Genomic DNA, 11,788 nt, shown 5'->3' on the forward strand with positions numbered 1-11,788 from the left:
GTGCATGTGTGTACGTGTGTGTGTGTCTTAACAGCCCTGTTGGGTTGGTGGATGTGTCTATTCCTATTTCCAGAGGAAGGGCGAGGACAGATCATGCGATACGGTGCAAATGTTATCTCCTACAGGGCGACAGACTGGGAGGGCTCACTTGAAAATGGCAGTTTCTGGGGAAAGGACCTGTCTGAGTCATGACTCTGCACAGGGAAAAATGTGGCTGGAGGGAGTGTGGAACACTCCCCTCATTTCAAGGTTGTTACTTGACTCTCTCTGCAGAAACCGGTCATCATTGCGAGCTGTCTGCGGAAGGAGTATGCGGGCAAGAAGAGGAACTGTTTCGCCAAGAGGAAGAAAAAAGTGGCCATAAGAAATGTCTCCTTCTGTGTTAAAAAAGGTTGGAGAAAGCAGTTTCAACTGTTTGCAGAGCTAGCTTGACCTCTGGAGATGAGTTCTTTGGGAGGGAATAATAGTTCCTGAATATGGGGCCCTCTGTTGATGATTCTACAAAGCAGCCAGCTTAGAAGCCTCAGTGATAATATAACAGTGGGGTTTTTTTCCTTTGCCTAAGAAGACAGCTACGTCTGTTCTATTAAAACAGGCAAATAGACAGAAAAGCGTTAACAGCGGGAGAAACAAACAAAAAACAATAAAACACCAAAAAACAAAAACAAAAAGAGGCAGTCTTTCTATTAAGAAGCCTGGGGTAGCTTTTAAAGTAATACCATTTATTTCATCCCAGGGATTGTGGACAGGAGGGAACTCACTGGGGCCCAGCAGTACATTGTGCATTCAAGCAAACAGCACATGTTGGACAAGGGTCCCTTAAATGCAACAGACTCTGGGATCAGAATTTGTTTCAATTCCAGCTCGGCATCTTATTGGCTCTACGACCATGGGCAGCTTACATATCCCTCCTGAGTTTCTTTGCCTATAAAAGGAAGCCAATAACAACGCTAGGTGTGTGTGGGAGGGAGGAGGCGGATAGGTGAGATACTACATTCGGGCACTTGACACAGAGTTTGACACGTCGTGAGCCCTCCAGTAGTATTTGTTTTTGTTTGCGCTGTAATTATTTGAAGCAATAACGCTGAGCCCACCTATCTCTTTCAGGTGAAGTCATAGGGTTCTTAGGACACAATGGAGCTGGTAAAAGTACAACCATTAAGATGATAACTGGAGACACAAATCCAACCTCAGGGCAGGTCAGTAAACACACAGAAATCTGGTCATTAATGCCGCCTAAAACAAGCATGAACTAATGAACACCGATGACAATCTTAAAAACACATAAAGGATCCTTTCTTATTAATCCATTGATTGATGCCTTGAATGAAGAGAACAAAGTAAAAATTTCTCTCCTTCATTCCAAAAATAGTTAGGTGCTGAACAAGGGCTACATAGTATCTCTAATATCCTTTTTATCGAATGAAAGGTAGCGACACTAAAAGGAAATGTTTGGGTACGTAAAGCTGAACACTAGCTTTATTCGTGGTCAAATGATTTGGGGTGTTTTGGTTTTGTTTTGTTTTTTTGACTTGTGTATCCTGAGGACTTGTTGAATCGAATTGCCAAGATCCGTGGCCCAGGGAGCAATCATGAAGAGAGGTTGTGCAGTGGTGTGGTTTGCTACAGAGGTTTCCAAGCTGTCTTTCCATTTCTACGCTTGCCTCACACGGCAGCCGAAGCAGTCCTTAAAAGATGCAGATGAGATCATGTCTCTATCCTACTTAGCATCCTTCAGGTAGATTTGACCCCAAATCTTGGGGCGCCTGGGTGGCTCAGTCGGTGGAACGTCCGACTCTTGATTTCGTCTCAGGTCACGATCCCAGAGTTGTGGGATCGAGCCCTCCGTGCTGAGCGTGGAGCCTGCTTGGGATTCTCTCTCCCTCTTCCCCTCTCCTGCTCTCTCCCTGCTTCTCAAAAAATTAAATGTAAATAAATAAATAAGAAGATCCAAAATCTTCACTATGACCAAAAAAGGTCCTGCAAGATCTGGGCTCAGCTCACCCCTTACTCAGATTGGCCTTTGGTCACCTTCCCTCTCTAGGATCTTTGGGCTGATGTTTCCATTGGCAAAGAGTGCTCTTCTTCGGCTTTGCATAGACTTGGTTACCTCCTTCTTGCCACCTTAAAATTCACCTCCCCAAAAGGACTTTCCCCGACCACACTCGTAGCTACGATGGATCTTCGCTTTTTATTCTTTATCACATTTATTGCCTCGAAAGCATCAAGCGGGGGCTAGAATTCATCCCCCTATGCTGACGTGCTTTTATTTCCCATTTCTCTCTCTAGATTGAAAGTTCTGTGAGCCCACATTAACTCGTTGTCTCCTCTTTTGTACTGGGGAGAGAGAATATAGCATCAAGGTCAAGGGCTTGGATTCTGAAGGCAGATCCCAGCTTTAACCCCCGGTTTACCTTGCGTGACCTTCTGCCCAGGTTTTTAAATCGACGCACACATTAGTTTTCTCCTATGTGAAACAGGGATGATAAAACTAATATCTGAGTCAAATACAGTTTTTCTAAGGATAAAGTGATTCAAAACACATAAGATGCTCAGATTCTGACACCTAGTAAGCCCTGGTCCACACGACCTGTTAATGCGATCATATGGCACAGTGACTAGCTCATAAAAATAAAAAAGTGCTATGTATTGCTATTTATGGGTTCCTGTGGGCCAGACTAGTGCCCAGGACTTTTCGTTTATTACCTTAGTACAGGATTTCTCAAGCCTGGCACTGGTAACATTTTGGACTAGACGATTTTTATTGTGAGGGACTGTCCTCTGCGTTGGAGGATATCGAGCAGCCTCCCCAACCTGTATGCACTCGATCCCAGCAGCACCCAAGTGTAACAACCAAAAACAGCTGCAGACATTACCAGATGTCCTCTGGAAGGAGGATTGCCCCTAATTGAGGATCACTGCCTTATTTTACGACAAACTTGTGAAACAGATCCTATAGTTATAGCTAATTTGACATTGGGGAAATAGAATCCTCGATGAGTATCAAATCCTTTGAATGTTTGGATCAATGAAGGAAGTCAAGCAACGGACAACCAAGTAAGCGACCCTGAACTCAATCAAGGTAATGGACTTGGTAATAAAGTCTAAACTACAGTAGAGGGATACGACAATGTGGGATGTCTTCCTTTTGATTTCTGGCGTCATTACCATCTTTTTCCTAGAGCTAAGTGATCCCTTATTTACTTTTGCCCTCTTGGCTGCCATGGTGTGAGAGAAGGGCATCCCTGAAATATGCCCTCACGTGCACAGACACAGGTATACACAATTTTGGACTGAATGTGAGAATGAACTTTCTGTGCAGGTGGTGTTGAAAGGGAGTGGCGAAGGAGCCTCCCTCGGGTTCCTGGGGTACTGTCCTCAGGAGAACGTGCTCTGGCCCAACCTGTCAGTGAGGGAACACCTGGAGGTGTTTGCTGCCATCAGAGGGCTGAAGAAGGGGGACGCCACTGTCACCATCACACGGTACATGGGGGGAGACATGCCCATTCACTACTGGAGGGATGTGGTAGGAATGACGTTGACCCAGAATTAAGGAAGGATTAAGATTCAGATCCTAACTGACGACTCCATTCTTGTGGGAGAAGACTTTGTCACCAAGAAGCCAGTCCAGTGTTGTGTTCTCACACATTAAGCTGGAGAGAAAATGTTCATATTATTCTCCTTTTAAAATATAATTTATTGTCAAGTTGGTTTCCATACAACACCCGGTGCTCATCCCAACAAGCGCCCTCCTCCATGCCCATCACCCACTTTCCCCTCTCCCCCAGCCCCCATCAGTCCTCAGTTTGTTCTCTGTATTTAAGAGTCTCTTATGGTTTGCCTCATATTATTCTTAATATGGAAAGAAGTCATTGAAAATATGTATTTGACCACCAAGAAAGGTTCATGAAGTATCCTAGGTAGTTTCAATTTATGATCACTCAGAATACTTTTTTTTTAAAGAAACTTTTTTTAAGTTTATTTATTTATCTTGAGAGAGAGAGAGAGAGAGAGAGAGAGAGCATGAGCAGAGGAGGGGCAGAGAAAGAGGGAGAGAGACTCCCAAGCAGTCTCCATGCTGTCAGCACAGAGCCTGATGTGGGACTCGATCTCACAGCCGTGAGATCATGACCTGAGCTGAAACCAAGAGTCAGATGTTTAACCGACTGCACCACCCAGGTGCCCCGATCACTCAGAATACTCTTTTTAAAATGTCTCTTAATATAGTGGTTGCTCTGATTTGCCTATTCTTCTACGTATATTCCCCATCGTGTGGCGGTAATATGGATTGACTTGCTCCGCTCCCTTCAGGTTGGTGGATGTGCTCAAGCTCCAGGACCAGCTGAAGCTGCCCGTGAGGACCTTATCCGAGGGAATAAAGAGGAAGGTAAGAGGGGGGGCTCAGCGTTCCTCTGCACACCCCACATGTCGGCCCCAGACACGCTGTTCCTCTCGTTCCAGCTGTGCTTCGCGCTGAGTATCCTGGGAAACCCGTCGGTGGTGCTTCTGGACGAGCCGTCCACGGGGATGGACCCCGAGGGGCAGCAGCACATGTGGTGAGGAGATGTCATGAGTAACCCTAAGTGAATTTATTAATCCTATAACAACTGACCTTCACAATCATGGTTTATAAGGTGAAAGACACCGCATTATCAGATAATGCAATACTAAAGGGGGAAAGATCTAATGTCTTATCACAGCCAGTTTTTATTCAGGAGAAAAAGATCATTCTAACACCTTAATACTCGGTGAATTTCATTTTCCTGGTAGGTCTTCTGGGTATGCGTGGCCCTTTTTATACTCAACCAAACCCACCTATTATTATTCAGGCTTGATTTCTGCAACATCACCTGATACACAGTTCTTATGGAGGAAAAAAAAAAAATCCCAAGTCCTTAGGAATATTCTAAGATCATTCAGCCCCAGCCATGCTCTGAATGATATACTCTACGCAATAGTTTGGTTACTTACATGACTGTTGTCCCTCCGAAACTCCTTGCTAATCTGAATTCACTAGTTGCTTCATGGGTGCCAATGGAGGTGCGTTTACAAGTCTTTTCGTCTTGCCCTGAGCATTTCCACTAGGTAACGTGCCCCTTGACCTAACTTTAGGCAGGTGATCCGGGCCACCTTTAGGAACACGGAGAGAGGCGCCCTCCTGACCACGCATTACATGGCAGAAGCTGAGGCCGTGTGTGACCGCGTGGCCATCATGGTGTCTGGAAGGCTGAGGTGGGTGGCCGTCCACACCCACTCTTGGTCTCCAGTGGGACCTGAGCAAAGCACATTTCCCTGCACCGGGTTATCCCCATACAGGGGCGGGAGTGGCTGCCTGCTTCCCCCCTGCATGGCTCTGGCCTCCCAAGGCTGAAATTCACCGGCAATAGATTCACTTTCTTCTCCCGCGTGACTTTGTCTTCGTCCAACCTCCAGATGTATCGGTTCCATACAACATCTGAAAAGCAAATTTGGCAAAGATTATCTGCTAGAGATGAAGGTGAAGACGCCCACCCAAGTGAAGCCCCTCCACTGTGAAATTCTGAGGCTTTTCCCCCAGGCTGCTCGGCAGGAAAGGTGAACATAGGTGTTAGTTTGTTTCATCGTTTTGTTTTTCCGTTTTCTATTTCTATATGTTGTGTTTTTTTATTATGGCGAAGAGAAACAAAAGCTTTCCTTGATCTTTTATTTGTTTTTTGTTTTTTTTTAACTCTATGGTCATTGCGAGTACTTTAATTATTAGAGAAAGGTCCAATTCCAAAGGATACCCCAGCAAAGAAATAAGGGAACAATGTGCTGATTTGGAAGCTGACTGTTGTAAGGGAATTCACATATGTTCCTGGTGGTTCTGTCACGTGCCGGGTCCCAATGCATGCGAGGACCTAGGTCATCATGATCCTTTCTAGAGGGTAAAACCATCCCCATTAAATGCATTAATGTATAAAGCCCATGCCCAGTACTAGACATCAGTCAAAGCTCGGTGAGTGGTGGCTCTTAGCGTTTTTGTTATTATCAGTAATGGCGTTTGAGGCTCAGGTAGGTGAGATAATGCCAAATCCTAACAGTGGAGCCTGGAGGTGAACGAAGTCCTTTTTACTTAAACGTGATTCTCTTCTCACGAAGAGGGACGATACGTAATCCTGCTCCTTCCCTTCTTGAGGTGTAGATACTGCCGGTTTCCTCCTTTCTGTCTCCCAATCCCCCCAAGAGGAAAAGGGACCCTTATTGTAAGAGCTGCCTCATGCTTCTGCTTTAGTAAAGTGACTTCTTGTTGATTGAAGACCAGCCACGTGATGGCTGCGTCCACCTGCAGATGCATACAAAATTGGTGACGACGTTGTTGCTGCCTTTTCCACATGCGTTCGTCCATGGTTATCTTCTTGAAACCTGAATCTCAACCTCACTCTCTCTTTCTCACAGGTACTCCTCACTGATGGTCTATAGGTTGCCTGTTGAGGATGTGCGACCCTTATCACAGGCTTTCTTCAAATTAGAGATAGGTAAGAGTGACTATTGAGAGATAGGACTCCGGAAAACAGAGAAATTCAAATCTCGTGTAAAACCAGCATAGAGTTGCACGGACATGAAGTCATACTGCCATACCATAAATAAAGGATTAAGACTTTTAATCCAGTGGTTCTCACCCACGAGTGAGTTGAAAATGTCTGTGGATATCTTTGGCTGTCACAACTGGGGGTGGAGTTGAAGGGTGTGACTGGTAGGTCGCCCCCAGGTCAAGGCCAGGGATGATGTTAAACATCCTGTAATGCACACAGGTCAGCCCCTCCCATTGCAAAGAATGATCACACTGAGATATCATTAGTGCCAAGGTTGAGAAATCCCCTCCTAATTGAATGAGGCTCTAGAGGGAAGAGATCGTTGGCATTTGGGGCTGGAGTGTCCAAAAATTCTTACAAAAAAATACAAACAAACAGTATATGATTGTTTTTGTCTGTATGTACTCTTAAACAGCACTAGATGTTGATGAGGAGGTTCCTCTCCGTTGATATGGGCTAAGCCATAATTCTTTTCTAGACTCTTGGATGGTGATCTCTATATACTGCTTTGATCTACCACGGGCTCGGCATTTGCCTATCACGCCAGTGTACGAAATCTGATAAAAAGCTGAACACCCTCCCCCTCTTCTTGATCTGTGCTTTCTTGTCCCCTGTCCATCATTAGAAGCCCCAGGATTCTAGTTCTTAGAGAAATGTTTCTCCTTGACACAAGGTTAGGATTGCCCCAGATAGCTTTTCTCTTCACTTTCTGCCGGTCACCCTTGCTCTAGAGTCTATGTATCCATTTTCACAATGGGCCATTTTGGCCTAGTGATCAATTTTGCATCATTCCAGTGGGAGGGAATCCCACAACAGACTCAAACCAACATGAAGTGTTTCATAACCAATTGGGAGCAGGGAGGGGGATGTTCCAGGAATGCTGCCTCCCTGGAGTACAATGGAGCCTTTTCTTAAGAGCCTTCTAATGTTTCTGCTTTTAAAAATGTTCCCTCCCACCTCGAGTTCCTTCTGCCGTGTTTAATTTGCTAACAGTAAAGTTCTCACTTGGAGGAAAACCCCAACTTTTTATCACAGTTTCCCGCTCCCCTGTGTCATGGAAATGTAAGTTAGCATTTTTTTTCTCTCCGAATGTGAAGTTACACACGGTCACATTCTCAGCTGCGATACATGAATTGAATGAGGTGGGCCCGATAGTGTGCAAGCACAATGCATGCCCATGACCATTCCTCTGTCGTGCTACACACACTCATTCTCCCACGCCACCAGATCACTCTGGGGTTTTGCAGACTGCAATACTCCAGCCTCCCATGCCCACTCCAGGTCGGAGCTGCTTAACATTTGGAGACCCGAAGCTAGGGAGGTAGGATGGTTGGTCTTAACTCCCTTCTTATACTTTTCCCTCCTCTGCTCATAAGCTGATGTTTTAAGCCTCTCCAGTGTGGAGTGTAAGGGGAGGGAAGAAGAAATAATATGACAGCAATGCTTGATTAGATTAAGCTTTGCTTAATCTAAGTCCCTTTGAGCTGTACAATGGTACCAGGGCCTCCTGTGCAGAGGTGATCAATCACTGGTCCTTTCACGGGGTGCTTTTGTGAGTTCCTTCAAGACTCCCTCTCCCCTCCCGTCTGCCACCTCTGACTACAGCTTCCATTCTGGAGTGGGCGATGCCTTCTCCTCTTGGTCTCTGGGTGTCTTGCGGCCTCTGGGCCACTTCTTGGTATCCTCTTACCCTTCCAAGAGGTCTCTTGGGGTACCCCCCATGGGATGCACCACCTTTGCCTCTCCACACTCTGAAAGTGCAGGGCCATCACCGTCCACAATCCTTTGCATGTTCCCAGACATGAGTCAAGGACCCAACCCCACGTGCCCAGATTGCAAGCCGATCCTACCGCATTCTCTGTCCACATCCGGTAACTGTCCACAAGAAACCTTTGCTTTCTAGTCTTACCTCTCTGTTCGTTATCTTCTTCCTTTTACGTGTCTGCTCGTTTGAGGTCTTAATCACAGTCTGCACAGATAACAGATGGTAAAAAAAAAAAAAAAAAAAAAGGGAATTAGACAAAGTTTGGTCTATGAAGGGACCATTTGCAAAGGGGCAAGGCTCAGCGTAAGTACCCAAGGCTAGAAACGGGAAAAATGTTGCCATTCTTAGGTCCGAAGAGACTAAGAGAGGGAGCAGTGGCTGGAACCCAGGCGTCGAATCACGTAGAACTTCCACCTGGTGGGAAGCAGGGACTTTCAATCAAGGCACAAAGTTGATGTGAGGGAGGGAGTGAAGGAAGGAATAAAGGCCTTGAGCCCCCCTCTCCTCTGTCCCTCCTCATGAACTGCCACTGGTGGAAAACACCAGAGAAAGCCTCTTAAGTCAGCCTGTGGAACAAAGATCAGAGTAAAGAAGAGGGAAGGCGGACATAGAGGGGCACATGGTAGTGTTCTAGCCCAAAGGGAACCATCGCTTAGCTTACCCTGCATAGGTGACCTTGAGCCCCTTACGTCGTGTTCCAGTCTTGTGTGGCCCTGCCCAAACTCTAAGACAATGGGAGAATATTTCCAGCTCGTTACAAGACCATAGGGTGAATCTGCCTCTCCGTGTTCAGTATACGTGCTTCCGAAGCAAGCACATGCCTTTCCATATTTAGTCCGAGAATATCTATTACCTTATATTTTAGATTTTAAAATCTATTTGCATGTACATTTTTGTACATAGCTTGGTAAAACTCTCCAGATAAAAAGGATGTGAACTCCTCATGTGCACCCATCTTTCTGCAGTTAAACAGCGCTTCGACCTGGAGGAGTACAGCCTCTCGCAGTCCACCCTGGAGCAGGTGGGTCCGTTTTAGGGACTTTGTTCCATCCGTGGGACAGAAGTGTACAAGCTGTGCCCGTGCTTTGCACTCGCTCGGAGCTGCGGGAGGCAGCGTGACCTCCCCGTCTCTTCATTTCTTGCCCCTCTCAGGTGTTCCTGGAGCTCTCCAAGGAGCAGGAGCTGGATGACTTTGACGAAGAACTTGACCCCTCAGTTAGATGGAAGCTCCTCCCCCAGGAGGACCCTTGACGCGCCAAACACCCTATGTTGCTCTTTAAGCTTCTGCCTCGTTTGAAAGATAATATTTTATATCATTAATATATCTTATCTCAGACATGATATAAAATGCTTTTGAAACTCATGCCACCATTTTTCTCAATAATATTACATATAGTGGGACTAAGGAGCCAAGTCGGTGAGAACAGTCATGAAACCAGACCACGTGGCTTCTATACCAGCAACGAAATCCCACATTTCATAGGGTGGTCAATTAAAAATGCATTTATTATAGAACATTTGGGTTTCTGAGGATGAGACAGAGATAGTTTTATTTTCTGTCTTCAAACATCAAAATACTATCTTCTTATCCTTTTGAATGCAGTACATAAGTACAAAGTAAGACCTAATCCTGATTTTGGGGGAAAGGGAGGCAGTGATTATTCAACAGCACAGTATTTGCTTTAAAAAAAATTTTATTTAAATTCCAGTTAGTTAAACATACAGTGTAATAGCAGTTTCAGGTGCACGATATAGTGATTCAACACTTGCATACGGCACCCGGTGTTTATCACAAGTATTCGCTTTTGGTAATTCAGTTGATTTGGTTTTTTGTTGTTGTTGTCGTTGTTGTTGGTTTTTAATACCTGCATTTTCCTTTTCTGTCATTTTTCAGATTTTCTATTGCACAGTCTATATTTTGTCTGTTGTGACCGTACAGGAAATTTGAAACCTATTAAGTAATTTCAGTAGGAATTTCAATAATCAAGTTGACGAAAGTTTAAAAATTACATATCTTACATACAATCTTGAAACATATTTCTGATTTTGCATTTTTTTTTTTATGATGCAAGCGTCTATCCTCATGCCGATCTTAATTTCTCGTGTTGATGTACGTTACGACCTCTCTAACTGGTGACCCTGTAGACAGCTTAAAATCAATGCAATATACTTGTATACTCTTGGGTGTTTTGTTGTTACTGTTACAACTATTGTTGCCATCTGTTACCGACTGAATTGTGTTTCCCCGAAATTCATATGCTAACGCTCTGAACTGTGTGACTGTATTTGGAGATAGGACCTTTACGGAAATAATTAAGGTTCAGTGAGGTCATAAGATTGGGGCCTCAATCCAATAGCACTAGTATCTTTATAAGAAGGGGAAGAGATCCCACATCTCTGTGCACTCACAGGGAAAAGATCACATGAAGACACGGCGGGGTGGCTGTTTGCGAGCCAAGAAGAAAGATGTCGCCAGAAACCACACTTTCTGGAAACTATCTTGGGAGTTAGCATTTGGAGATGAGCTGCCTACAGAACCATCTGGACTGCACAGGACCGAGCCATGAAACACACACCACAAAGTCTAAAACAAAACCAAAAAATGGAACCACTACAAAATACTTTCTGGTATTGTGCTACCAACATTAATGAGTTTATCGGGTTGTTTGTTACAACAGATAGTCACTTATATGTTCACTAACACAGATCGTGCCAGGAAAGGGGTGGGGACAAAAACCTGGAGTAACTATTTCTTGATCAGGACACTGATGCAATTGCCAAAGACCTTGAACTCGTCTAAGCTGCGTGTCCCCAGTGTTTGCCTGGATCAAGATCCTGCAAGGGTGACCCCGTCTGGACTCTCAACCCACTTGGGCCACACCATCCTCAAAGCATAGCCAAACAACAGTAGCTTCCAACCCAAGATATGATGCCTTGGGATCACTCTACCCTTCCCCATATTGTAAAACAGCAGGAAGGATGACCTAACTTAGATGTTAAATATAACCAAGTTATATTGAGTGAATGTTCGCAGTATTTGAAGTAGAAAGTAAGCATAATTTATTCCAAGGGCTTAATAAGCGAATCACTACAGGGATTGTGAATAAATAATTTAAAAAAAAATTTTTTTAACATTTATTTATTTTTGAGAGACAGAGACAGAGTGTGAGCAGGGGAGGGGCAGAGGGAGAGGGAGACACAGAGTCAGAAGCAGGCTCCGGGCTCCGAGCTGGTAGCACAGAGCCCGACACGGGGCTCGAACCTGCAAAACTGTGGGATCATGACCTGAGCTGAAGCCACACACTCAACTGACTGAGCTACCCAGGTGCCCCAATAAATAATTTTAATGACATCAGGTTCATTTTTCTCATACTAGATGTGCGTTTCTCACATTTTATGCCAGATAATTCTTTGTTGGGGGGAGGGAGAACAGAGGGGCTGTCCTATGTATTATAGAATATTCTATGGC

At 44.9% G+C, this 11,788-nt stretch overlaps 1 protein-coding gene across 1 annotated transcript in view; it reads left to right on the plus strand.

Annotated features, from left to right (window-relative positions):
- ABCA9 (ATP binding cassette subfamily A member 9) overlaps window positions 1-9,570 on the plus strand; it is a 57,007-nt gene extending 47,437 nt beyond the window's left edge. Inside the window, exons 29-38 of the mRNA XM_047080632.1 lie at window positions 274-391; window positions 1,108-1,199; window positions 3,323-3,483; window positions 4,312-4,387; window positions 4,462-4,556; window positions 5,113-5,232; window positions 5,434-5,574; window positions 6,418-6,497; window positions 9,285-9,340; window positions 9,472-9,570. Of these exons, the coding sequence (XP_046936588.1) occupies window positions 274-391; window positions 1,108-1,199; window positions 3,323-3,483; window positions 4,312-4,387; window positions 4,462-4,556; window positions 5,113-5,232; window positions 5,434-5,574; window positions 6,418-6,497; window positions 9,285-9,340; window positions 9,472-9,570 (1,038 nt within the window). The remainder of the gene's footprint in view (window positions 1-273; window positions 392-1,107; window positions 1,200-3,322; window positions 3,484-4,311; window positions 4,388-4,461; window positions 4,557-5,112; window positions 5,233-5,433; window positions 5,575-6,417; window positions 6,498-9,284; window positions 9,341-9,471) is intronic.
- The last annotated feature ends 2,218 nt before the right edge of the window (window positions 9,571-11,788 follow it).

The sequence above is a fragment of the Lynx rufus genome, unplaced genomic scaffold (assembly GCF_022079265.1).
Source record: "Lynx rufus isolate CCGP_SWC_20201006 ecotype Redwood Valley unplaced genomic scaffold, mLynRuf1.p SCAF_18, whole genome shotgun sequence".
Taxonomy (NCBI): domain Eukaryota; kingdom Metazoa; phylum Chordata; class Mammalia; order Carnivora; family Felidae; genus Lynx; species Lynx rufus.